Below are 26,717 nucleotides of genomic sequence, written 5' to 3'. Positions count from 1 at the left end.
GTGGTTGTGACTCATATCTCGTTTGGGTCCACGTCTTTGGGTTTAGCTAAGCTTAGTGAGCTACATGTCGTGCCAAATATTTCAAAAGGGTCGCCCGTGTACGACCCAAATCCACGTGCCACTGTGTCATGTTAGCATGCCTAAGCCAAAATTTTGTCATGTCAAGACATGTCATCATGTTGTGTCTTGTCATGTTTTTTCCAAATAAAGGCGGCTCACAATCCAAGATGCACATGCCATGCCTACACGTGCTTCCATCGAGTTATGCCATCCTTTTCCGTGCTTAGGCCGACCCGGTCCATTGCCTTCTTTACATGAATGTTCATTTGTATTTAGGTAAATACGAAGATAGCCAATATAGCCAAAATAAATGTATAGTGTATTCAATGGTTCAAGTAGTTTTTTGGGAAGTGGCAAGGGAGTCACTTAGAGTATACTTCTTTGTTTCATTTCGGTTGACCCATTAATTTAGACATATTTGTCAATGCACAATTTTGAACATCAATAGATAAATTTACAAAGTGTAAAAAGTTGATGTATGGAATTTATAGATTTGAGATTAATTTAACAACCTTCAATAATTCATATGTCAATCACATAAAGAAGTCAAAGTAGCTTTTGTGAATTATGTCAAAGTCAAAATAATGTCAATTAAAAAACAGATGAAGTATATATACCGTATAAGGTGGCCAACTGTACAAGACTTTCAAATTTAAGGGTCTCTATTTTGATTAAATTATGTCTACAAATAACTTCATACGGAGTACATAATAGATTAATTACACCCAAGTTTAGTTTTGATAAATTTAACACATTCATTGTAGATGCACTAGATAACAATGAAAATTGCTTTGGCTATGAGATAATGAGTGTTAGCTAGGCTTATAATTAATCACAGCAAATACCACTTTATCAATCTCATGTTTTTTGTGGATTGTATGATATGTTTTCAATAACAAAAATTACTTTAGATCTATAAAACAAAGATTCAATTTTTAGAAATCACATTTATTCACTACTACAGATACTGTGGATATCTAAAATTAAAGTAGTCTATGTAAATCATTATGCATGATTAAGTCACACATTATCACAAGAAGTTTGACAAATACAACTATAACTTCATAGGCATGATCATGGAATACATGCTTAGATAGAAATCAAAGTAGAATTAATCAATTAAAAACATCCATCACAAAGAGTGAAAGACATCCTTAATTAGACTTCTTCTCATACGTACAATGATCAACTTAATTTTTTGTGATTGCTGTTTGTGGACCTTGAGTCTTCCTGAAGAGCTTGTACTGAACATGTTGGGCGAAGGTTCGAGGTGGATAACGAGCAGGCTCCTCGTCGCTCACGAGGTCAGGCAAGGGCTTAAGGATGATCTTCTCCTTAGGTGGTTCACAGAAAACTGCCCAAGAAATCCTTACCTTCTCCTTATTGACTAGTCCTCTATGAAGGATACTTTTGTACTTTCCATTGCTAAGGATCTCAATAGTGTCACCAATGTGCATGATAATGGAGTTAGGGACACATTTTGCAGTGACCCATTTGCCCTCATAGAAGAGTTGAAGGCCAGGAACCATGTTGTGGAGGATGAATGTGAGGGCACTTACATCGGTGTGAGCCTCAACTCCTAGAGCTAGCTCCGGTTGAGGGCATTTTGGGTAGTAGTTGATCTTGAATTGTAGAAGGAGCTCTTCTAAGCCTCCTACTTCCTTCTCTAGCCTCCCTTCTTCCAACCCTAATGCAAGCGACAATGCTGAGAGGATCTTAGTAGCTAAGTATCTTAGTTCTTTGGAATACTCTGATACCGCAGGACTGTATCAATTATATGATGAGAAAATTAGCAAAGATTCTTTTGTTTCTAAAATGTAACTTTTTTTGAGGAAAATCCAAAAAATGTAACTAAACATATACGATTTGGGAAGTTAAAGTTCCGCAAAATTGACTGTAATAAAGTTGTCAAATCATATATTCTATTAGGATGCTTATTGGCAACTCTATTTAAATGAAATTGACTATAATATATTCATTTAACGAATTACTTTAATTAACTGGCTAGATATTTAATTTATACAAAGTAAAAGTATATTCTATTAGGATATATAAGATAAATTGAAACTAAAAATAGTGTACTTGTTCCAAATTGTCAACAATAATCAATCTATATATAGATACAAAGTAACAGATTTAGAAGTAGCTATCGTATTGCTTACATACACCACTAAAATCATATGTGTAAGTTCAAGTTAAAATCACATGGGTATTATATCTCAATTTCATTATATATCACTTTTAAAATAAAAAACCAAATCATCAAAATAAATTTGCATAAATGAAAGAGTTATTGAGTATATAGTAACTTACATGTAGTCGGCAGGAGTCTCAGGCCAAATGGACAAGTCTCTTTTGTCCTCAGGGTAACTGAGGTGAAAATAGTAGTCCTCCCACTCAAGTCGCCCACTAGCACTATTTGCTAGCTTACTTCCATACCCTTGTACATTCCCTGATGCTTGATCATTAGCATATTTCTCCTTCTCTTCAACCGGTAGCTCGAAAAATGTCTGTCCGGCCACCTTAACCCGATGGATTAGCTCATCCGAGATACCATGGTTGACAAGGTGCATTACACCCCATTCCATGGCAGCCCTATTGAGCTCTTGGATTGCCTTGCCTCGTACTTCTGGATCCTCAGACGCGATGTCCTTAATGTCTATTGTTGGAACTTGAGATCCCTCATCTTTCTTTTCCTCCTCAAAAACGTTACCCATTGAGGTTAACTCCTCGTTAAGCCTCACGTACTCCTTAGGGATGGATTCAATGCCACTACTTGCTAGGCTTTCAACCCTAGAAGGAGCAAATGTGGCCGTCATTACTATAATCAAAATTGCTAAACAATTTGATAAACAAAATTTGGAAATGGATTGTGAAAATGATTTATATGTTTGTATATTTTGTGAGACGTGATATAGTGTTTTTATAAGAAGAAAAATGACATTAAAGATAATATTAGGTTGTGACAAGTTGAGAATACACTAGCATATCATGAAGGGAATGTGCGTTTAGATTGGACCCTTAGATTCCAAAGGTAAGTAGTTGTGATCTAAAAAAATGTGAAAGATATATAGCTCATCACGTGATTGAGTGTATGTGTTTACCATTCATGACTAACAATGCAAAGGAATACTAATAGGAATGGACGAATGGTAGTTGGCGAAGAATAAAGCATGCATGGGGGGTAGTCTTCCTCTAACATTCATGGATATGACTCATATGAGTGGGTAGATTGGCAACTTTTGACAATTGTTAATTTTCAAGTGCTTTTATTTTAAGTTTGTCTCATATTAAGCATAAAAAAGCTCGAAAACGCTCTTAAGTGCTTGTTTTATTACAAACAAACGGAGAATAAGTATGAGTTTCTGTATGTAATTTCTTGAATGTGTATATGTGACAATAATTTGTTTGGTTGGCATGAAATAGTTAAAATAAGGGGAGTTAAAATTTTCTGGGGAATTGAAATTCGTATAGGACATGGGAATTGGTTACCTGATAGGTTGTTACCTACCATGCATGAATATCAATTACCATCCTTTAGTATAGTAAGTCACAATTTCCATGAAATTAAAATGCCTAAATAAAAAACAAAGTTATTTCTTAAGGGGGTGTTTGGTTGGGGGGTTTAAACAAAGGGAAAGGGAATGATTCCCTTTGTTGCCGTTTGTTTGGCAAAAAAGTTCATTCCCTTTCTCCTTTTTTATTTTTGGTTTTACCCAAAATCTTCCTAATATCATTCCCCACCCCCCCCAAGCCTTTTGCATTCCCATTCCCCTTCATTACCCACGCCCCTCTCTCTCTCCTCTCAAGCCTTTCAACTGACCTTCAACTAAACCTACCACGGTCGAAGACGCCGTCGGTGATCTGTCCGACTACTATTGATCATCGACCGTCGACCCTAGCCGTGAACGTCGAACACCAACGCCCCTCTCTCTCCTTTGAGCTTCTCAAATGAACCTTAACGAGCTGTTCTTGGTTGGGTCGCTAGTTGTCGTTGGTGGCGTGGACGTCGGAGGTTGGGTCGCTGGTGGAGTGGTCGTTGCCAGCAACGGTCGTCGCCATCTTGTTAGGGTTTGGTTTGTAGTAATGGAAAGTTCTTGAAATCGATTTAGGGGTTTTCTGAAAAACCCTAACAATTGAATACCCAAGGACCACCGTTGAGTCATCGGAGCCGACCACCAGCGACCCAACCTGCTATCTTCACCAGTGGATTTTTTTTTTTTTTTTTTAAGGTAGTGCAGTAGTAGCAGTTTGTGGGATGTTGGTGGAGATGCTTTGGTTCCCTATTTTGAACCAAACAGTCACAAAGGGAATTAATGAGCAGTTCATTCTGTTTCTCAGGCATAACCAAACAACCAGGCCAAATTAGGGGAATTTCTTTCCTTTCTCCTGCATTCCATTCCAATTTCACTGTGCGAACCAAACGCCCCCTAAGTTCTTAATGCAAGGGAATTAACTTTTCGTGGACTAAAACTTTCCATGGGATTTTCATGATAGGAAGTTTGATACCCATGTGAACCAAACAAACATTGAATGTACTTAAATCTTCATTGAGAACAAACTTTTGTTCAATCCTTGATCATACTATATATTACTGTTACCCTCCTATAATTTATAAATGAAGTATTTTTTCACATAGATGTTTTTGTGCATAACTATTATGATTGATGAGCTTCATAAATTTCAAATTTATTTCGGGTTAAAAAGTCAAATTTACTTTAATATAAATTTCAAATCTATGCTCTACCTAGAATCATTTACACTAATAAGAAAATTGTACAATCCTATAATAGTATCCATTGTAATATCTTGTTGATCCATACCAATCTTGATCAAAACTTGTTATCATCATTAAATATCCTGTTGGGTAGGTGTTCGGTATGATTTATTAGTATCCATTGTAATATTAATTTTTTTTCGAAACTTGATATAATTATGAAACTAGTACTCGCAGTAATATGAATGGTCAAAGTCGTGTTAAAAACCGCATATATTTTAAGCGGAAAGATCTTTAAGAAACGAAAATGGTACTAACAATTTGTTGATAAACATGACAATGATGACACGTAGAAAGTGTTACCTGGCCGGTGCATACCAAAAAACAAGGATCAATCGCATTCAACCAAACCAACAAGCTTGGTTCATAACTTTCAACACAATTATACATCCCAAAACAAAATTCGTCCCCCAAATTTCTCATTAGTTTCATTGGCCTTATTTTCCTTGGACCCTTCATCAATAATTCAATACTAAGGTACGGAATAATATCTTCCTGTCTCTTTGAGCTATTGTTTCGTCCAACTGTATAATTTTTTCAGCTATATATCTGTTCAATTTTTATTTTTATTTATGTATGTTGATGTTATGTAGTGATTTGAGGTTGAAAAGAATATATTAACTGAATTTCCTGCCAATATTTGCTAAGTTTATGTTTGATTCTTGTAAGTTTTGATTACCTATTTGTTGTTTTTTTAATTTTAATTAGAACCTGAAGCTTAATTAAGGTTGAAGTTTAACTGATAATCATAAAATTATTGAAGTAGGACCTCATCCAAATTTGTGGTTCACATAATAACTTCTTTCTTTCTTTCTTTTTATTTTTTTGGCTGAGTGATTGTTATTCCAGTCTCCAATAATTTGGCTGGTACAAATCATCTTCACTACTGTAATTTATGAAGTCCTTAGCTTATCCATTAGTCCATTACACACCAACACCTGTCTTAATTGGCATGCTTAAGCTTAAGAAGACAAACTAAAATGTCACTCCCTCGGTTTTAGAATAAGCACAAGGGTGCAAGCTATGCAACACTTGTTTATGCACATAGAATTATGCAACTGAACTAAGGTGCGTATTATAATGTTTAAGTGGGTAAAATTAGGAATTAATTACGTTTTTTTATAAAGAAGAAACTAATAAAGCTTAGTTAGACTACCCAAGCGGGCTAGAAATTAATACAGAGCCCTTTGTATGTTGATAAAAGGTGAGTGGGGGGATATTTTATTCAAACGTCGTACATACGTTTGGGGTTTTTAAGGTTTCTGATATGCTAATGATATCTTAATTTTGATGTCAGTGAAGTGTTTGTAGATGGCAAGCCTTTACCTCCCAGGCCCGGCTACTCTTAGAAAATTTTCGCTGTCTGCTTCATCTAATAATGGTATATAAGTGTTACCCTTGCTCACCTTGTTCTGAATCTCCTTGATTTAATGGTTCTGTGTTTTCTTTCATGATGTAAATGGTGATTGCTGCTTGCAGGAGCTCCTTCAACAACACAGCAAGTAGGGCCAGTAGTCTTGGAGCTCCCCCTCGATAAGATACGGAGACCACTAATGCGTACAAGAGCAAATGATCCCCAAAAAGTCCATGAACTCATGGATAGCATTAAGGAGATTGGTCTTCAAGTCCCTGTAAGTACTTCATATTCCGGGCACATCCTTATTAGGAGTTTGTAATGATAATAATGTGCTGTAAGAAATTGAGATCAGTCATTAGCTTGGATCATAGTTTAGCAGTGTTCTGTGTTCTCTAGGTTGCACTACTATAGTACTATTATGTACTTCCTCTGTTCTTTTTTACTTGACTTGTTTATTTTATCACGCTTGTCAATGCAAAACTTAAATGATCAATAATCTTAATTCTCCATAAGTAAAAAATATTTAAGTTATAGTACTTATTGAAACGAATTAAAAAAATCCAACATGAATATATTTTTCCTTAAATATTATTCACAAAAGACGGTCAAAGGAGGGGTGGTGAATAGTGTAAAAGTCAAAATGGGTCAAGTAAAAAAGAACGGAGGAAGTAATTAATTACACTACAATGAAATAGATTGAAGATCATGGCATCCGCCTTTCTTAGAGCAAAGCAATATAAATGTTACTCCGTATACAAGTATACTTTATCTTTAAAATGTCACAATTCACACAAATGTTTTTCCTACTGACCGCCAATGTAAATTATAAGAAATTTCTGAGTTTTGATGCATCACAGAATTCAGGGAAATTTGGGGGGAAACTTATTTTGTGCCTAAGATTTGAATCACTTTGATCATCTTAATACTCTTGTTACAACTGAATATTTTCTGTCTTCTGCAGATTGATGTTCTAGAGGTTGATGGGGTGTACTATGGTAAGCCAATAACAAGTGCTTTTGCCTTGTGCTTCTAAGTTCTAACATGTCAGTATTGAGGAGGTTGATCAGGCTTGTTTTATAAATAGGAATATAACTAATTGTTATTTTCCTCTTCTTACTAACAGGTTTCTCTGGTTGCCACCGATATGAGGCCCATCAGCGATTAGGCCTCCCAGCAATTCGCTGCAAAGTCCGGCGTGGAACAAAGGAAACATTAAGGTTGCCCTTGAGTAGATCTACTGATGTTCTGTTTTATGCCATTTTTTATTCTGAAAATTTCAGCAGAGATTTTGAAACCTTTTCAGATTTATCTTGCAGGCATCATCTCCGGTAAATACGTTGGAGTTGTATTCATTTTCAATTCCCAGCATTATCCTCTGCCTCGAGGGAAGCCGGATGATAATATTTGACTGAAAGCATGCATGGATAGTTTTAAACAGCAATAAGTAAGCACATACATGTATTGTGGCTTTGAACTTATAATTTGTAATTCTACAACTCTCCTACCACGTGGTAGCATATCTTTCTCGACAACTTGTGTAAAACACAAAACTAATGTAGCAATATATTTTTCTTCTCAAAACTTAACCATCATGTGCATTCACATCTAAGAAATATACACCCATCCTCCATATATAGTTAACAAAAAATTGCATCAACCGTCAAAACTAAGGATTGACAGGACATTATATAAAAAGACCATTCAAAGTAATTGGGTCATTTCTATGACTTCAACTCTCTCCAAAACAATTAGAGTAGTGGCAATATTCTGTATTGAGAAATCTTATCATAAACCATAAATATATAATGAAAGGTTATAATATTATCTGGAGTTACTCAATTTGAGTAACAATCCATGTTACTCAAGGGACACGCTGGTCATTTAACCATCTTAGGTGGGGGTAAATTAGTCAGACCTGGTTAAAGTAAAGAAGATGGAGTTAAGGTGAGGAAAAACCGATGAGAAGGAGAAACTGAGATCTTCATTATTCAAAAATTGGCGGTTGAGCAATTTTTCAACAATGGAGGAACACTCACAACCAATGACAAATGCCTACCATCTAGGGGTAACCATGCCCTTAATTGATATATTTTTCTTACGGTTTTTCGTTAAATTCAGCGGCTTCTTTGCCGCCGGAAGTGGTGTGTTGGGGTCGGAATTTGTTGCGGTGTTAGTAGTGTTGAGGACGATCTATATTGTGGTGTTGGTGAATTCAAGAAAATTCAGGGTCTATAGGCCCTCTTTGCTAGGTTGTGAGCTTGTTTCACCCACTCCCTTTTAATCTTGATACACAAACAGAAATTAAAATCATTAGCTAGGACTTTAATACTATCAACTATTGGTCGGATGTAAGCTGGGGCGAGCTCCGGGTCTGTAATCATTCGAACAGCATCTTGACAGTCTGTCTTGATGATAATCTGATGGTTAGTTTCCCTGGCTATATTGAGGCCATACTCAATGGCCCTGCATTCTGCTTGTAAACACATCCACTGCTGCCACTATGCTTGCACCTGCATGCTGGTGTTGTATTTCCTGGTTTGCCTGCCATCCAATTGCTGCCCTTGTTCTTCTTGTTGCTGTCTTTCCCTTCTTCCACACAGCATCAACCTGCATTTGTAGGATTGTGGGTGATGTCAAGTACCCTTGCCTCCAAATCCAGAACTTTCCCCCCACCTTATTCCTTCCATGCTCTGCTTTGTGATCTAATCTCACAGTCTTTAGCCATCTATCAAACTGTGACAGCTTTTCCTGAATCACCACTTCCGGATCAGGACTTGATTCTTTAAATCTAATATGATTTATGTGTATCCAGATAGACCATAGTCAAATCACAAAGTCCACCATAGTTGTGCCTGAGTGTCCATCCTGCTTAGAGAGAATGGAGATCATATGAACCATCCAAGCCTTTAAATTCTGATCACGGCTTTGGGTGGTAATCAAACCCAATGGGCTTGCTGCTCATATTCTCGATGAGAACTCACAATCTTTGGGTGGTAATCAAACCCAATGGGCTTGCTGCCCATATTCTCGATGAGAACTCACAACCTCTAAAAAGATGTTGCTGAGATTCTTCTGCTCTTCCACACAAAACCCACATCTGGTTCACTATAATGCCCCTTTTCCTCAGATTATCAGCTGTTGGAATTGCATTATGGACAATCTTCCATATGAACAGCTTCCATTTTGGAAGTAGCTTGGACTTCCACAGAATCTTCCAGAAATCTGTCATCTCCTTGTCTAGCTCTTCTTTCTTCTCCTGCAGCCAGTATCCTGTCTTCACTGTGTATATGGCAGACTTGGAGTGTTCATAGCCATCCTCCTCTATTGAAGGAATAGGCATAGAGAGAATGTTATGAGCTGTTTCAAAATCAAAAAGTCTTCTGATAAGGGGAACATTCCACAATCTGTCATCATTCCAAAGTTCCCTCACTGTTGATGGCAGACTAACACCCCTAGGCATATACTGCTTGAAAGAAATAGGAGTTGTTCCTACCCAAACATCTCTGTTTATTTCAATGGAATTTCCATCCCCCAAGGTTCTTCTAATGCCTGCTTTCAAAGAGCTAATGTTTCCCACCATGCTTCGTGCTGCCTAAGATGACCCAGCTTTCAAAACTCTTCTTGAATAACCAAGTGACACTGGTGATGCCCCATATTTAGCACAAAATACTCTACTTGCCAGAAGGTCTGGATTAGTATGAAATCTCCAGGCTTGTCTTGCCTGCATAGCAGTATTAAGGGAAGTTATGTTTCTTAACCCAAGTCCACGTGCAAGTTTATGAGTGAAAAGCAATTCCTTCTTCCTCCAGTAGATTGGTTTTTTACCATGCTTAGATCTCCACCAGAATCTTAGCATAGAAGACCTTAATTTTTGTGCCACTTTGGCTGGGCACAAGTAGATAGATAGCACATGCATAGCAAGAGAGACTATAATGGCATTAAACAAAACAGCTCTACCACTGAGACTGCAGAACTTCCATGACTCAATCTGTTTGGTTACTTTTGTCTGCAAATCTATGAACTTGCTAGAAGCCCTTCCATCTACCTCCACCATTGTTATAGTCTTGCAGACAAGTGAAGAAGGCAGAAGAAGAGAGAGATGAAGAAGGAAGGACTGGCCAGCTAAGGACTGTCATGCACAAATTTCAAGACTAATATTTACAAGATTGCCATTTGAATAACAATATTTGTTACTCAAATTGAGTAACCTGGGCTCCCTCATAAATTTGGGATCAAGATATTGGTGGAAATAATCTCTGACAAATGGGAAAAAGAAAAGGATCAATGTGAAAGCAGGGAGAATATTACTAATCCCTGAACCAATACATTTTATTTTCAAATCAAGATTTTGATCACTGTGCTGCTAATACCATTTGATACAATAATTTATGACAAAATGTACAATATATGACTGCAACTAATCCCATCTTATAGGAGAAACTAAGGGCTTGTTTGAAACGAAGGCCTCCAAGTTTGCTATCGAAATGTCTTCTGCAGCCTTGAAGGAATCTGGAGTCAAGACAGCTTGATGAGGGGAGAGAACTACATTATCTAAACCAAACAGTTCTTTAGGAACATTAGGCTCATTTTGAAACACATCAAGACCGGCTCCTCCAATTTTGCCTTCCACCAGAAACTGCACCAGTTCTTTCTCATTGATTAGATCCCCTCTGCCGATGTTAATGACTACTCCTTCCTTTCCTAATGCATTCAAAACATACTCGTTGATCAAGTGGCGAGTTTGATTGGTCAATGAGCAGCACAGGATGAGAATGTCACAGTCAAGTGCTAAGTCATAGACATTGGCATAGTAGGGGAAAGAAACAGAGGGTTTCTTCTGCCTAGAGGTGTATGCAATGCTGCAACCAAGTGGAATAAGTCTCTTTACAACCCGAGAACCAATGCTTCCAAGACCGACTATGCCTACTCGCTTTCCACCTAACTACAATTGCCATAAATCTAGTTATAGTAATTGAAGTAGCAAATTGCAGATTAACACTCAGGAGTTTAGTATATATCATAAACTCAGGTATATATGACTAGCTAAATAGTACTCCGATCCGTATCTAGTTTAGTAATTTAAGGGGTAGTAAAAGCATAGAGTTTTGAGCATAAATTAAATTCATCAGTCAAGCTCTAATGATGTTTTTGGTTGAAAAGTAAGGGCAAGTTGAATTACTCGAATCTTTCAGCTCCGTAGAGATTCTAGCATGTAAATTCAGTCATTTCCACTACACAGTACATCTTCTTGGTTTTCTAACAAGATTGCCTTTTGATATTCATGTCGTACAACCGTACAAGTGCATCTCTAATCAAATAAATGAGGTTCGATTTAAATAGAGCTAAAAATTACTCCCTCTGTGCCCTTTTATTTGTCCAATGAGTTTATTTCTTTTCTAATTTAGGTGGGAAGGGTGTCCTAATTCTCCTAGGGGTTCGTTTGGTTCAATATTAGTAAAGGAAAAGAAGAAAAAGAAAGGGAAGGGAAAATAAAGGAAAAGGAAGATATTTTTATTTTCCAATATTTGGTTAATGAAAGGAAATAAAGGGAAGAGAAATAAAATTTATAAAACATAACTTTTATTTTTCCCTTTTCAATCGAATTCCTCTGATTTTGAGAGGAAAAGCTAATAATTTGTGAAAGAACTTTCCTCCCACTTCCCTTCATTTCCTCTAAATTCTTATGTTATTAATTCAACCAAACATGAGAACAGGATTAAAAAAAATTTTTTTTTCTCTTTTCTTTTCCATCCAAATCCTTTCAACCAAAAAGGGCCTAAATCATGTGTATACAATTCAAATAAACGGAGTAAAATGGAAAATGGGACAAACAAAAACGAACAAATGAAGTAAAAGTAATAAATAACTACTCCACATAATCAGCAAGTAAAATTGAAGATTTGAAGCTAGAGAAAAGGAAAGACAACTCACTCTAGACCCAAGTGGAAACACCCCTTGTTCGAGCCAAGACCCGGCCCGAACAAAGCGGTGAGCAGCGGAGACCTTACGAAGCACATCAATCAACAACCCAACAGCACAATCAGCAACATCATCCGAAAAAGCGTCGCCAACATTAGCGACGGAGATTCCTCGACGACGACACTCAGACAGATCAATATGATCATAACCAGCGGAGGAAGCGACTACGCATTCCAAAGAGGGCAAACAATCTAAGGTGTCCTTTCTCAAGGGAGAAGGTCCGATGCAGAGGACAGCGCGCGCGGCGGCGGCGTTGTAGCGGAGGAAGGTGTGGGCGGCGGAGGAGTCGGTGCCGACGGCGGTGATAGGGTCTAGGATGGTGAAAGTGGGTGTGAGGCGGTGGTGGAAGAGGAATTTGAAGAAGGGTATGCGGTTGATTACGAGGAGGGGTTTTTGGTGGGAATTTGGGTCAATGGAATCCGCCATTTTTGATTGGAGGTTGGTAGTTGGTAACTTGGGAAGTGTACAGGATTATAGAAAGAGGACAATGTTTTGTGTGATTATCAAGTTTTTTATAATTTTTTTTCTTTTTGAAAATTTTTAGATTTCTAGTTAAACACAAATTCTTATTGGGGTTTCTTAGTAAATGTTATTAGAGTTACTCGGTCAGTGTTATAAGGGGTTACTTCATTATTGTTTCAACTGTTACTCGATCAATATTTTAGGGGTTAATTCGTAAATGTTTTCTAAGCTTATTCGGCCAGTGTTTTAGGGATTATTCGGTCGGTATTAAAGGTGTTACAAGTAGTCACACTTTTACAAGCGGCCACATGGTGTGGTCAGTGACACATAAAACGTGTTGCTAATTAAAATAAAGTTTTTCATTAAAATAATATTATTTTAGGAAACAGTAAAAGTCAATAATTTTAAAGAATAAATATTATAGAGAAAAAGTAAAAATAAGTTTTAATTAACAAAAATTTAAGTTTAACAAAACTAATTTAAGTTTGACAAAAATAATTAATGTTTAGGAAAAATAAGGTAAAAAAAAACAAGGTCTTACTTCAAATGTTTCATCTTACATGACATAGAAAATGTAATATGGTCAATTAACTTTATGGATCACTTCATTCAGCCATGCAATGAGATTGACCTAGTTTAATCACATGTGTACTTATTTAATTTGTACTAAGTATTTCACTTAATTACTTTTCCTTGTAAACATAAAATTGATTAATTGGGGTAAGAATTTGTCTTGTATTGATTATGTTAGTGGTGATACTTAATTCTAGATGTTTTTGTTATTTGATTTTCTTTCATTAGTAGTAGTATAATATTTCCAACCATATATTTATTTGTCTCAACTATATTATTATTCATAGCAACCCAATATTGATACTACCTTATCTGTGGGATCAACCCTGACTTACTCTACTACATATTAGGAGGATTAATTAGTTAGGCTTTTATTATTTTTTAATTAAAACTAACTTTTAGCTTTTATGCAAGTGATGATATAAGAAGAGCACCTCCTATGGTTCATTGCGATTAATTTCTAGGCGCTTGACCTTATTAGTTCAAGAGGTTCACTTGCTAGTTTTCACCCACCACGCCATTGGTATACTCTTTCCTTTCTGTATCTTTTCAAGTTTGTGTGAAATAATCTCTTTCTGCCATTTGTTTTGTTTTGACTTGATTAGTGTGAATGAAGAATTTGTTTATATATACCATGTAGCATTAAACGTCGTCCTTGTCCTAAATGAATTTCCAAGTCAATTTGTGAATCGAGTGATTTTAAATGAAAATATTTTTCTTTGTTTTTGTCATAAGTTGATTGGCATTGGATTGATGAATTATGGAAGATGGCATAAATCCTTTATTGGCAATGGTATGTGGTAAGATAGATTCGCTTCCCCTTGTGCGATGAGACCTTAGTGGAGGGCTACGAACCTCGTAAGACTCCCTATCTCTTTTCCCCCTTCTTGATCACCTAAATTGGGACTTGCATTTTAGCATCCCGAGATCGATGACTAAATTACATTGAAGGACATGATTGGTGCATTTCTTCTTATTGTTTAGAGCTTTCAGATTACATCATTAGGATTTTTTATTTTTTTATTTTCACATCTATCTCTTGTTAGCCATCCTGAGCCTATATTATTTTCTTTACTACCATACTTTACAAGCATGTGGTTTTACTATGAGTTCAAGTATTGAAAAGTGGATGTTATTGTCAAGATTTTTTTTTTAATGATATGTTATTCAAGTGGACGTTGAAAGGAAAAAAAAATGCAATGTCGAAAAATATGTGAAAAAAGGGCAATTAAAAATAATGAGAAAAAAAGAAGTTCAAAAAAAAAAATTGAAAAAAAAATATTGAGAAAGATTGAATGGGAATGGTGGAAAATGAAAAATAAGATTTGTTGATGTTTAGAAATATGTTATTTAAATTTCTAGTTGTAACTTTTGTAACTATTATATCTCACGGCCGGAGGTGTTTTGTGTTATTTTCTCCACTAGTTTATTTTCTTATCACCACATTCCCAAATTACATTTCCCACCTTATCACCCTAGCTCACCCTTTAAAAGTCCTCTTAATCTTCATCATGTGGTTTGGTCCCAAAACGGTGGAGGGAAAGATTTTGTGCAACTCCTGATGAGGGTCATCAAATCGAAGTGAGGCATGAGCAAATATGGTTGAGCATCCCTAAGGAAGATTCAAGCTTGGGGGAAGGAAGCGGTAAGATTGGTTGGCCATTAAAGGTGCTATTAAACTAGTATTTCATCTATGCTTGTTAGCTTGTGATGCTAAAGTTTATGAACAAATTTAATTTTTTTAATGCTTCTCACTTGGATGATCTTATTCATTTTGGAAATTCATCACTTGTTTTGACGTGCTTTGCTTGAGCACAAGCAAAGATTTAGTGTGTTTTAGTTGTTATAACTAAACGTATTTTAGTTGTTTTAGGTTAGTTATTAGTCGTTAGTTTTTTAAATTTTTTATTTTTATTTTGGCTTTATGGGTATGCCTTCTGCAAACCTTCACGAGACCGAACTCATCCTTTAGGCTAGCCTAGGGGTTTAAAGGGCTTATTGCACATGCTAAGTGCAATCGTGATTCCTATGACAGTGAATATTAGATTTTATTGTTGTCTAGGTTAATTTTAGCTTTGTTTACTCGAGGACGAGTCACTACTACATTTTTAATCAAATGCAACGGCTAAAATAGAGCTAGTGCAACGGCTCATTTTATTGTCGTTGCATTAGATAAGCCTAAACAATGGCATAAACTTTGTACATCAAAAGATGGAGCTAACGCAACGGCTTTAAGAAGCCGTTGCATTAGGTGTACTAATACAACGGCCTGAAAAGCTAATGCCACGGCAGTGATATTAAATACTCCGTATGAAAATGCGCTTAAATTTTGAAAATCCCTCTGATTTTTAATAAAATTTGGTGAGTCACTATTTGGAGGACGGTGAGGACCCTCTTTACTTATTTTCTCTCTCTTCCGCTCATTTTCTCTCTCCTATCTCTCTTTCTTTCCTCCATTGAAGCGGCGTACTCTGGTCTTTATTTCCTCCATTGAAGCTGAGTTGAGGTATTTATTCTTCTTCATAATCATCAAATATCAATTTGACAATATAGGGTTTCACTATCATTGATTTATTTGTCAGTATAGACAATCTAGGGTTCTTAGGTAGATTATCGAACTATTTTTTTAATCAACTCATTTGAATTTCTAGTAATTATTATTTACTCACTATTTGTACGTTTCACCTGTTACTCTGAGAAGATGGAGGGAGATCTAGTATGCTTCACCAGACCACCGCTGCACCGCACCACCAAAAGTCAGTGCCACCAACGCCGCCACACCTCCTAGCCGACACCACTAACACAACTGACACCGCAAGGGGTTTGGGTCAGTATTTTTATCCTTACAATTTCAAATCCCACTTGCGGCTCTTAATTGGAAATGCAATTTATGTATTTAGATTTCTTTTTTCAAATTGTATATTGAAATTAAAATATATTTGCTTCATTGTTTTACATTACTTTGTTTGAGAATTTAGAATTGTATTATTTGATTAAAATTTTGAAATTTCAAATTGGAGTTTATAAATAAAAAAGATAAAATTAAAAAAAAAAATATAGGGATTGTAATTCTATAAAGCAACACCCATATTGTAATATTTTATGCTGGACATCATTATGTCTCAAAAGGCTTGATTGTAATTTTGCTCGGGATTCTATTTTTGAAACTGTAATTGTTTTGCAATTTATGAATAATTTATAATCCTTTGGAACTATTAATGTAGCTCCCGTTTTTAGTGCTCCTCCCTCTAAAGATAATATGTGGTACACTAATACTTTAATTTTAGGGTCCATCTCAATCTCCTTATGGAGGTTTTTCTTAAACCCTTCTTAATTTCTTAATTTTTTTGTATTCCATTTTTTATTTAGTTGAAAACTTGAAATTACATGTATTTCTTGTTCTGGTTTGTATTTCCTTAATGTATGACTGTATGTCCTAGTATGAGAATTTGCTATTTCCTTAGTCACGAATCTTTAAATTCAATGCTATCAGGCTATTGTTAATTTAGTCCAATATATATACTTGTGTATTACTGGCGGTTGAATAGATGTGTTGGTTAAATATATATTATTTTGTTGGGAAGAATAATGGTTTTCTAAATTCTTTTTCTAATTTTAGATGTGACTAACGTATGAGGGGTGTCTTCAAGTTGGATTAGAGTTAGTTGTTTATACCAGAAGATTACCTAATGGCTACTCAAAAGGAAATTATGCATTCAATGATTCTTTTAGTGTCTCTGAAACTGGTTAACTAGAATCACTAGATACCTCAATCTAGCTGGAACATAAGTCAACCTCACAACTACAATGCACATAAGTAATTTGCCCGAAAGAAAGAAGCAAAAGAATTCGAAGAAAAAGAAAAGAATCTTAAACATTGAAAGGACCTTCTATAAACATATAAATGCTTTTAATGACTGTTGGACTTGATGTGGTGTAAGCTATAAGCAAATTGACATTTTTGTTGGTTATTTTTCTCTGACTGATATTTCATTTCAATAAATGAAGTATACTGCTTAACAATGTGATTCTTTGTGATAATGATCTATTTTATTTTAGAACAAGTCTGGTTCTAGCTTGACTAAAATTTATCATCCAAATATTGATAATGTGTGAACCTACTCTTAACCCAAGTCCTATGACATGCTATAGTTTGATTCCTTACAAGATAATGTGAATAACTACTATATTGATTAGTTGGTGTGCTCAGAAGCAGTACTATTGGCACGTTCTTACATCGTGTTTGCTTAATTACTTTCTGTTTTTGCTACACTTGGTGGCAAGTCCTCAGCTCTAAGTTAGTTTGCTTACCTTCTATCATGCTTCAAGGCTTAATCTGCAGCAAGCTAAAATAACTTAACGGTTTTTATTAAGAGCTTATTCTTTATCTGATACTGTAATAAATGTTGTTGTAATACTACCATTTTATTTTTCGGCTAACTGAAATAGGATTATAAATAGCAGGTTTCTGCTGGGATGATCACTGACCCGGGAGTCTAGAGAGGACCTAAATATTTCTCATACTTCCTAACCATGTATCACTACATTTGCCTTGTTTCATTAGTAGTATATATTGTTTCAAACCTGCCTAAACTTGGTAAAGCAGGATATGTACTGCTCAAATAGTAAGGAGCTACAACGAGTGAACGAATGCCCTGATATTATAGTCTCAGAATGACGCTTGCCCATTATAGTCACAATGTAGAGTTAACCAATAATGTACAATCTTAGCTCTTATGAGTCAAAGTTTAAAACTTAAAGCGTAGTTGGTAGGTTAATTGTGAAATATGGATAGTTGAACATGCTATAGTTGAACCATGAACTAGTAGAAATGCTGGAACTCGGTTGTATGAATTTAGAACCTTGTAACAGTGTAAGTCTATCAAAGATTATATAGCCATTAGAATGTTCAAATTTGCCCTTTAATTAATTATCTAAAAATTAATGACTTCCCTGCTTGCTGATTATTAATTTTGCTTGTCCACAATTAATGTACTGGACTACATTAATTTGTGCCGCTTGGGTGAGAATATACCTTGATCTCTATTGTACAGAGCTTCAGATCATCTTTGAATTTCCTCAATTCCCTCTATTTGGCATTCTGATTTACATTAATATTGTTTAGATGTTAGCTAGCATATAGTGCCTAGAAATATTTACATATTCTTCATGTGATCATCTTTGCGTTTTAAGAATCTAGCTTAAACAACCAGAGATTTATTAAAGTATTTGCTATTCTGCTTCTGATTGAATAAGGAGGCAGTAAAGTAACTTATGAAAGATGTATGCAGAAAGCAGAAAATTGACTACACTGATTTTTTGACTCCTTTTACAGGTATATAGCTTTCAATTATTATTCATGAGCTAATCAGTTTTCAACGATAAGCACTGACTTAAATTAGGATGATGTAAACTGTTTCCTGAGCACATCAATGATTGGTATATTTCTACATTATGATGATTGATGAATAACTACTAACTCTCAAGCACGACAAAGGGATATGCGTACTTGTGAAACCGTTAATTTGATGCTAGCTTAAAGTCACCAATAATAGGTACTTTGTTCCATTTACGTGAGCTCCTGTGCAGCTAAAAGGTAAATTCTTGAACATTTGAGTAAATGTGGTTGAACCAATTTCATGTGGAATTTGATGTAATAATATCTGTTTGTATTTTCTGTTTTCAATGCGGTTATTTTAAAAACTAATGATTGTTTTTTATAGGCTTTGGTCATTGCTCATCGACATGATCTACAGTTGTGATGGCTGGGAGAGTACTGTTCGTAGAAGCTGGTAGGTTGCACGACATTGAGTAGACGACTAAGGATAAAAGGGGCCAATTATAGAGTTTCAACAAATTATGAAGAAACACCTGCTTAAGTTTTTCATACTATTAGCTCAAACTTATGTCAAAATTATGTTATAAGGAATATACATGTAGTTATAGGTGTTATTTGAACTTGTAAATTTTTTTTAAGTGCGACATTATATTTATGTACTCTTAAATTTTTAAATCCAATAATATTTTCCTTTATTTTGTCATATCTAAATAGATTTATATACATATATATTGGTTCATGTATAATAATTTTAAAAAATAATAACAATTATAATAGTCTCTGCCGTGGCATTCGGTCTCAATATTATGATGTTTTCAGGTATTAATCTAACGCGACGGATAAATGATGCCGTTGCATTAGGTATTAAGCTAATGCGACGGATTAATGTTGTCGTTGCATTAGGTGTCAAATGCAGATGCCACGATACATGGTCGTTGCATTAGGCCTAATATAACGGATTTTGATACCTAATGCAACGGATTTAGGGGTTGCAATAGATAAAAAATGTAGTAATGAGTAAAGGTTAATATCACAATATTCAAAATAATACAACCCAATCAATTTTGTCAAAAAAAAAAAAAAAACAATACCAACGTTAAATACAATTAATATCACAATATTCAAAACAATAAAATTACCAATAAATATATCACAATATTCAAAACAATAAAACTACCAATAAATATATCACAATATTCAAAACAATAAAACCCAATTAATGCTAAAAGTAAAACTCTCAAACGTCAAACACAAAATGAATGTCAAAGTTTTCAAATAAAACAGTTGCACACAATTTAAAACAGTAAGTAATAACCGACCAACAAAACATTTTTAAGCCTAAAGTTCAACATTACAAAGGGTACAAGTAGAGGCTTAACAGGTCGTCTTCGCATTTGAACATAACAACCAGCCCCTAGTCCTTACGAATTTCATGCTTTCGTATGTAGTCTCCGACACCAGAGATAACACAACGGGTTATCTTACCATTTGAATATTCCACCACAACTCTGCCTCCGTCCATTTGCCACCATCCATTATTCCGAAGAAATTTTACCAACAACTACCATTTAAATGATCACTTTTAAAAACAGCTACCATTTAAATGACCAATTTTGAAATAACTATCATTTATTTTTTTTATTTTTTTTTTTGAAAAAACTACCACAAAAACACAAAAACTTTAAGTAGCACTGCCACATTTAATTTTTCCGGCAAAATCTCCGTTTCAGGGGCCTATTTTGTAAATTTCCCTCTAAAAATCCATATTAAATGACGATATTGATATACATTAACCCTAAATTGGGTAATACATTTTAATTGCCCTAAATCCCCCGATTTCTTAAAACCCTATTTTTTTTTTTTTTTTACCATGAACCCTAATTTTAAGATTAAATTGAGAACTTCAATCAACTACAATGCGAATTAAAAACAATTTACATGTAATTGTGTTTGGCTACCGAAATTCCCTTATTTTCTCTATCAAAATTAATTGAAATTTTATAAAGTACGCTCCAGAGATTCTTACCGGAAAATTAATTTAAATGTGGTAGTGTTGTTGAAGTTTTTGTATTTTTGTGGTAATTTTTTTTTAAAAAAATATTTATTTAAAAGGTAGTTGGTCTCAAAAGTAAAAAGTGGTCATTTAAATGGTATTTGTTGGCGAAATTTCCTTATTCCAACAATTTAATATCTCTCGAAGTCGTCTTGGTGAAGGTGTTTGTTGGCGAAATCCAAAGGGACATTCTGCACAAGTGTAAACATAAATTAAGTATTACCAATACTCATGAAAATATGGCAATTAAATTACATTCTTAAAAATAAACCTAAACTTACAATAATTCCTAATCTGATGTATGATTTGGTAACATAATTGCATAACCCGGCTTTAAACCATATTCCCTAATGAACTTTTCCACACTATTTCTTATACGTATTGTTATGTTGTTGATAAAGAACCCGCAAGACAAAATTTTCTTCCAAGATGAGATCCACTACCCAGATCTAATTCCTCGGGTTGATAGTTATCTTGAGGATGGAGGACCAACACATTCCTTTTAACTTTGACGTGCAATTCCCCTTCAAAACAATAGTACAAGGTTAAGATGTCCCCGTTTTCTAGTCCATTGTCTCAAGACGAATATATCCCACCCTACTCCAAGGGCATAATTTGTTACAAAAATATAAAGAAATAAAGAAATAGTAATTTTAAATTAACTATTTAATATGGAAAAAAATATTATGTAAATTCAAAATAATCTAAATCTAAGTACACATATGTATATATGTCAAATATATACACATAATATACGTACAATATAAATCTATATATATATATATATATATATAACTGATAGAGGAATGAGATGAAGGAGTGAGACAAAGGAGATGGGAATGGAGAAAGAGGAGGAAGAAATAGAAGTAACTTCCTATAGAGGAGTGAGACGAGGGAGATGAAAACTAAGAAAGGGGAGAGAGAGAGAGTGAGAAATAGAGAAAGAGAAGTGTGTACAAAGTAATACATTTGATTTGATTTTATAGTAGATGAGGAAGAGGGGACATTGGATTCCTTACAGTATTACCTGTTTCAAAATAATTTCCTACTAATTCTTTTCTTAAACTGCTAAACAAATCTTGAATGTAAATTAAAGAGTAAAAGAGGCAGTTTTTATTTTTGAATGTTCCTCTTCCAACAAAATCCAACTTGACTTTATAAATTACAAAGTTAATATTTATTTTTGAAACAAATTACAAAGTTAATATGGATATTTATGTTTTGTTTATGTAGGTTTTTTTAATAAATAATTGAGTTAGTAATTCGTTTAATTGATCCTTAACACTTAACTATTAATAGTTCGACCTTACACATTAATGACTTATTAGCCATGTTATCCCATTCCTAACATTACTTATTTTTATTTCAATTCTTAGTATTCACTCATATAATTTTCCAAAATTAATACATGCAACACAAACCATTCCCTATATGGCTATAAACCGTAGCAGCGTAGCTTGTATGGGAAAAGGAAATGGGGTGCCTTTTGTACGTAAGATCTTAGTTACACAAGTAGGCTACATCTTGGTGTCTATCACTTTCCACTTGAGTATCTAATTTGAAAATACAGAAAGTGAATAATCCGTTACATTCTAGACTTAAGTAAATTTCATCCGTATATTAGAGAGAAATTTATAATTGTTAAATTGTAATTAATTTTCGTACCAATTTAAGTATGGCTTATATCATATTGTATTCATGAGGTTAACCAAATTTTTTTAGGTGATATTATATACCAAATCAACTAGTAGCCACATACAACTTGTAGATATGTTTATCAAAATAACTTAATCCCATGAGATTACAACAATAATAGTAACAACATTGTATGCATTGGTTGTAGCGTCTAAAGTCCTTTGTCTTCTGTTGTCATTTGTGGAGATGAATCTAGTTCCACCGCACGTACCCACACGCGCTATGTGGAGTCGGTGGTATGATATAATAATCGTCGTCCTCGGAATTGCTAAAATCCTCCAAAATAGTACTTACCTTTAGGTAGGTCCTCATAGGCTCATATTAAAGCCCTGAAAGTTTGATACCAGGCTGCATGCATGACAAGTAAAAATTAGACAATTAGAATCGAACCTAAACCAAAATGCATTTAAAAAACTAGTAAATGACTCCAAATCTAAGTTACAATTGTGTTTAACGACATTACATGCCTGAATAAACATCTGCCCTTGTGTTAGAAGTATGGTTAGTTCTACACGGCTATCCCAAGCCACGACAACGCCCTCCAATCCGGACGGTGGCCCTATCGCATTCAACTTGTAGTCCAATGCAATACCATTCCTTACAAAGTCCACCATGGGATACTTGTTCTTGCTTCAATAATCACCACTAACATTGAATGGTATGCTTCACGCAACTTGTTAAAGTTGTCGAAGAATGAATGCCTATGTACGCTTATTGCATTCCAAACAACGACAACAAATCCTTTTGGAAACCCACCATGAATGGATATTTTCTCAACCCTTTCATCTCTGACTGATACGTGAAAATACCATACACCTTCAATTAGGTTACCAAGTGTTGTTTTAGTCTATACCTTGGCAGATACGAGGGAAAAATTGTTTTGCAACTCCATTACGTGGACTCCCCCCTTCAGTACAAGAAAACAGGCCATTTTCGACGGAAACATCCTGTTTCCCGTTGGAAAACCTGTTTTCGACGGAATTTCCGTCAGTACTGGTTGTCGGAAAATTTTTTGTAGGAAAAACGACCTTTCCGACGGAATTTCCATCGAAAACATTTTTTCGAAGGAATTCAGTCATCAGAAAATATTTTATGGCACGAAAAAAGTCCGTCGGAAATTTCCGACAGACACAATTCCGCCGGAATTCCGTCGAAAAATACTGAAAAAAAAAACAAAAAAAAAATGCCACCACCACCCACACCACCCCAGCCGTCACCCCACACCACCAGCCCGCACCCCAGCCCCCAACCCCCACCACCAGTCCACACCACCAGCCTCCATCCCAGTCCTACCAGCCCCACACCACCTCTACTAGCCCCCCTAAACACGTACCAACCACCAAAACTATCACCCACAACCCAACCACCAAAACCACCACCAGAACCCCACCACATCCACCTTTAAAACACACACACACACACACACAAACCAGATCCCTACCCACCACACTAACTCGGACTACACCACCACTCACCCTAACCGATCCACCCTACCACCCACCTAACCGAACCAGACCCAACCCCCTAACCCTAAACGACCTGATTCACCAATCCAGATCTACCACCCAAACCAAACCATACCCAACCCAGATCTACAACCATAACCCTAACAAATTCGGCCAAACCACCCATGTTAAGCAAACCACCCCACCACCCACCTAAAACCACCACCACTACCGCCGAAAACCACAATCACAACCCAAAAATTAACAAAAAAAAAAATAAAGAAAGAAAATTAAAAACAAGAAAACATACCTTTACAACCGAAGCTTTGAATATCACCTCGAAATTGGTTTAATACGGCCAAATTCGACCATGAAACCTCTAGATCTAGGGATTTCAAGGTTGAATTTGATCGTAAAAACCGTAGAGAGGTAAAGAAAGGTGTGAGAAAAAGAAAGAAAGAGAGCAGAGGAAGTAGAGGAGAGAGAAAGAGAAGAGAAGAGGAGAGGCGTGAGAAAAAGAGAAGTAAGGAAGAAGAGGAGAGATAAAGAGAATAGGAGAGGCTTGAAATTTGAGGAAGAGGAGGAGAGAGAAAGAGAAGAGAGGGTTTTGTTTATTTTAAGAGAGGAATGAGAGCGTGAGATATTAAGTATGAGAAACTTTTTTTTTAAAAAAAAATTTATATTCCGTCGAAAAATACATAAATTCCGACGAATTTATATTCTGTCGGAAATTTCTGACGGATTTATATTATGTTGGAAATTTCCGACGGATTAATTAAATCTGTCAGAAATTTCGAATTTTTTGACGGAATGGCACGTTCGTCGGAACCGGTCTGTCGAAAATGGGCTGTTTTCTAGTAGTGCTTGTTTGCCCCAAGTATGATATCCCATGAAGTAGTAGGAAAAGGCAAAGACTGTGTTGAGGAAAATACTGTTCTTTACCAACAAGTCAAATACCCTATCTTGTTCTAGAGTATTAAGGGGTTGCCCCTCTTGCTACTGGTTTCAAAAGATTGATAACCTCGCTAACGTAAGAAAACAAACAATAAAGAAGCTTCCCAATGAAATTAAATAAGTTAGATTGCTTAAAGAAATGAGTAGACCAGATAAACATATGACAAAAGATGCAAATGCTCTCCATTAATTAAAGGATAAAGTTAGGTCTACAATTGCACAAGTTGAAAGAAAGGTTATCTCCATGTTCATACAATTGGAAAAAACAATCGACCTTCAACACATGCTAAGGAAAACTAAACTATTGCTTGCCTATTAAGCCAAGGGAAAACTAAGAAAGATAAGAAGGAAGCTTAAAGAAAATAAAATGTTTGTTGTTGATTGTTTTGCTGATATCCTTCCTTCGATTTCTTCACTTCTAGCTATTTGTAGACAATTTAGGGTCCAGTAGCTGTTGCGCAGTTACACCTCTTGGCGCCAACCCCTTTTGAAATCGAATTGCCTTATTTTGCCTCCAAAGTGATTCGTTCATCTTCTTGGGCCTTTTAACTGAATCCAGCACAATTCTCCTTACTTCCATTGTCTGACAAAAGGCCCTTAATATAATTCTAAGGTCCATTTTCCTTGGTCATTAGGTCAAAGTCAAAAATTTAAATTTTGGGTGTAACAAATGCCCCCCCCCCCCCTAATTTGGATGGTTGATGTCGTTTGAAACCAAACAAATTATGACTTTCTTGCAAAATTTAAGAAGTATTGCGTATGTCTAATTGCCAATGGAGAAAACACAAAGCATTAAACACAAAGTATGTCTAAGGCAATCTGTGTGTGTCACCTCCTCTTACAGCCAGGCTCTCTAAGATCTGGGTGCGTTTATGTTCATTAGGGGGGTGTAATAGGCTCACATTTGAGGGGGAGATTGTTAAGTGCAAGTGTGATTATTATTTGTCCCATCAAGGGCTTTCATTTTATAATCCAAGTGGGCTACTTTTTCTATTGCAAATTAGTTTTAGGATGAAACCTCACAGTAGGTTGTGGTTTGTGGGCTTCTGAACTTCTCTCCCTTGTATTTTCCACTTCTCCCCCCATATGTTATAACATATTGTTAATAATCAACCACAACACCACATTTTGATCTTTTCCCTTCCTTCATTTTTCACCCAAAATTTGTTTATCAAATTCTTATTCATGCTCAAAAGGTTTTAGGATTTTATGGGGTTGATTTGATTTTTTTTTTTTTTTTTTTTTTATTTTTAAATGCAAATGTATGGATATGGAGATGTTTGTTTGAAGAGCTTCTGATGCTGAGATGGCGTTCTTCATTAAAGTTGTAATGATGGCTGCTTTTTGCTTAACCCATGAGAAGGCGTTTCTTTTTTTTAGCAGCTAGAGATGACTAATTTTATTGAACTAAACTAAACTAAACTGAGATAAAGTAATTGAATTAAAGATAAGTAAAAAATAATAGATATCTCGTTTACACATTACAAAGTAAATTGCTCGAGTAATATTCGCCTCTCCTCTCCTCTTCTCTCCTCTTCTTTTCTAGGGTTTCTCCAAATTTTTGGTCGTTTAGGTCGGAAGTAGACTATTTCCGACCCTTTTTCCTTAATTTTCCTTAGTTTTGCAATTTCGTTTTCAATAAATCTATACGAGTAGTGTAGATATTTGTCCATCTCCATATGGTGAAGTCGTTAGTTTTTGTTAGTTTTGTTGTTTGTTTTTGTTTATGGTTTTTTTGTGTGTTAGGGCCTATTAAAAAGGTAATCATTTTTTGCCCTATTATCAGTTTGTTGGTAAATAGTTGTCTGGGATCGCAACGGTTGTCAAATCTCCAAAGGCGTTTAAGTGAATTAGATGAAAATCATCCTTACGGCTACAACAAATCGTTAGACGTCTCTCCGAAAAGGCTGTATATTCCAGCGATGTGTGCGAGAGATGTACCACAGTGCAAGATCTATTCAACGATCGTAGCTTTGATGAAGGAAATTTGATTTAATTTCATATATTTGTTGATTTAAATTTCA

At 35.4% G+C, this 26,717-nt stretch overlaps 3 protein-coding genes and 1 long non-coding RNA gene across 8 annotated transcripts; 2 read left to right on the top strand and 2 right to left on the bottom strand.

The window, feature by feature from the left end:
• Positions 1–1,240: 1,240 nt before the first annotated feature.
• On the bottom strand, positions 1,241–2,882 carry LOC110719267 (leucoanthocyanidin dioxygenase-like). The gene is made up of 2 exons (XM_021898160.1): positions 2,374–2,882; positions 1,241–1,824 (listed from the first exon to the last, which is right to left on the bottom strand). The coding sequence occupies exons 1-2, from the start codon at positions 2,877–2,879 to the stop codon at positions 1,251–1,253; spliced, it is 1,080 nt and encodes a 359-aa protein (XP_021753852.1). The 5' UTR covers positions 2,880–2,882; the 3' UTR covers positions 1,241–1,250.
• A 2,250-nt stretch (positions 2,883–5,132) lies between these two features.
• Positions 5,133–7,780, top strand: LOC110719418 (sulfiredoxin, chloroplastic/mitochondrial-like). 5 transcript variants are annotated; one of them, XM_021898357.1, is made up of 6 exons: positions 5,133–5,314; positions 6,140–6,218; positions 6,317–6,468; positions 7,156–7,189; positions 7,318–7,411; positions 7,498–7,780. In XM_021898357.1, the coding sequence occupies exons 2-6, from the start codon at positions 6,149–6,151 to the stop codon at positions 7,604–7,606; spliced, it is 459 nt and encodes a 152-aa protein (XP_021754049.1). In that variant the 5' UTR covers positions 5,133–5,314; positions 6,140–6,148; the 3' UTR covers positions 7,607–7,780. The 5 variants fall into 5 exon arrangements, with proteins under 5 accessions (XP_021754049.1, XP_021754048.1, XP_021754052.1 ...); XM_021898356.1 differs by having other exon boundaries at positions 5,134–5,314; positions 6,135–6,218; XM_021898360.1 differs by having other exon boundaries at positions 5,140–5,314; positions 6,135–6,218; positions 7,511–7,780.
• Positions 7,781–10,475: 2,695 nt separating this feature from the next.
• On the bottom strand, positions 10,476–12,991 carry LOC110719417 (glyoxylate/hydroxypyruvate reductase HPR3-like). The gene is made up of 2 exons (XM_021898354.1): positions 12,126–12,991; positions 10,476–11,136 (listed from the first exon to the last, which is right to left on the bottom strand). Exons 1-2 carry the CDS (start codon positions 12,597–12,599, stop codon positions 10,612–10,614), a joined length of 999 nt encoding a protein of 332 aa, XP_021754046.1. The 5' UTR covers positions 12,600–12,991; the 3' UTR covers positions 10,476–10,611.
• A 2,506-nt stretch (positions 12,992–15,497) lies between these two features.
• On the top strand, positions 15,498–19,234 carry LOC110719416. The gene is made up of 4 exons (XR_002511088.1): positions 15,498–15,714; positions 15,910–16,035; positions 18,544–18,804; positions 18,932–19,234. It is a non-coding gene; the product is annotated as an uncharacterized LOC110719416 (long non-coding RNA).
• Positions 19,235–26,717: the final 7,483 nt, after the last annotated feature.

The sequence above is a fragment of the Chenopodium quinoa genome, unplaced genomic scaffold (genome assembly GCF_001683475.1).
Source record: "Chenopodium quinoa cultivar QQ74 unplaced genomic scaffold, ASM168347v1, whole genome shotgun sequence".
Lineage (NCBI taxonomy): Eukaryota > Viridiplantae > Streptophyta > Magnoliopsida > Caryophyllales > Amaranthaceae > Chenopodium > Chenopodium quinoa.
This window is presented reverse-complemented; position numbering and strand designations above follow the sequence as displayed.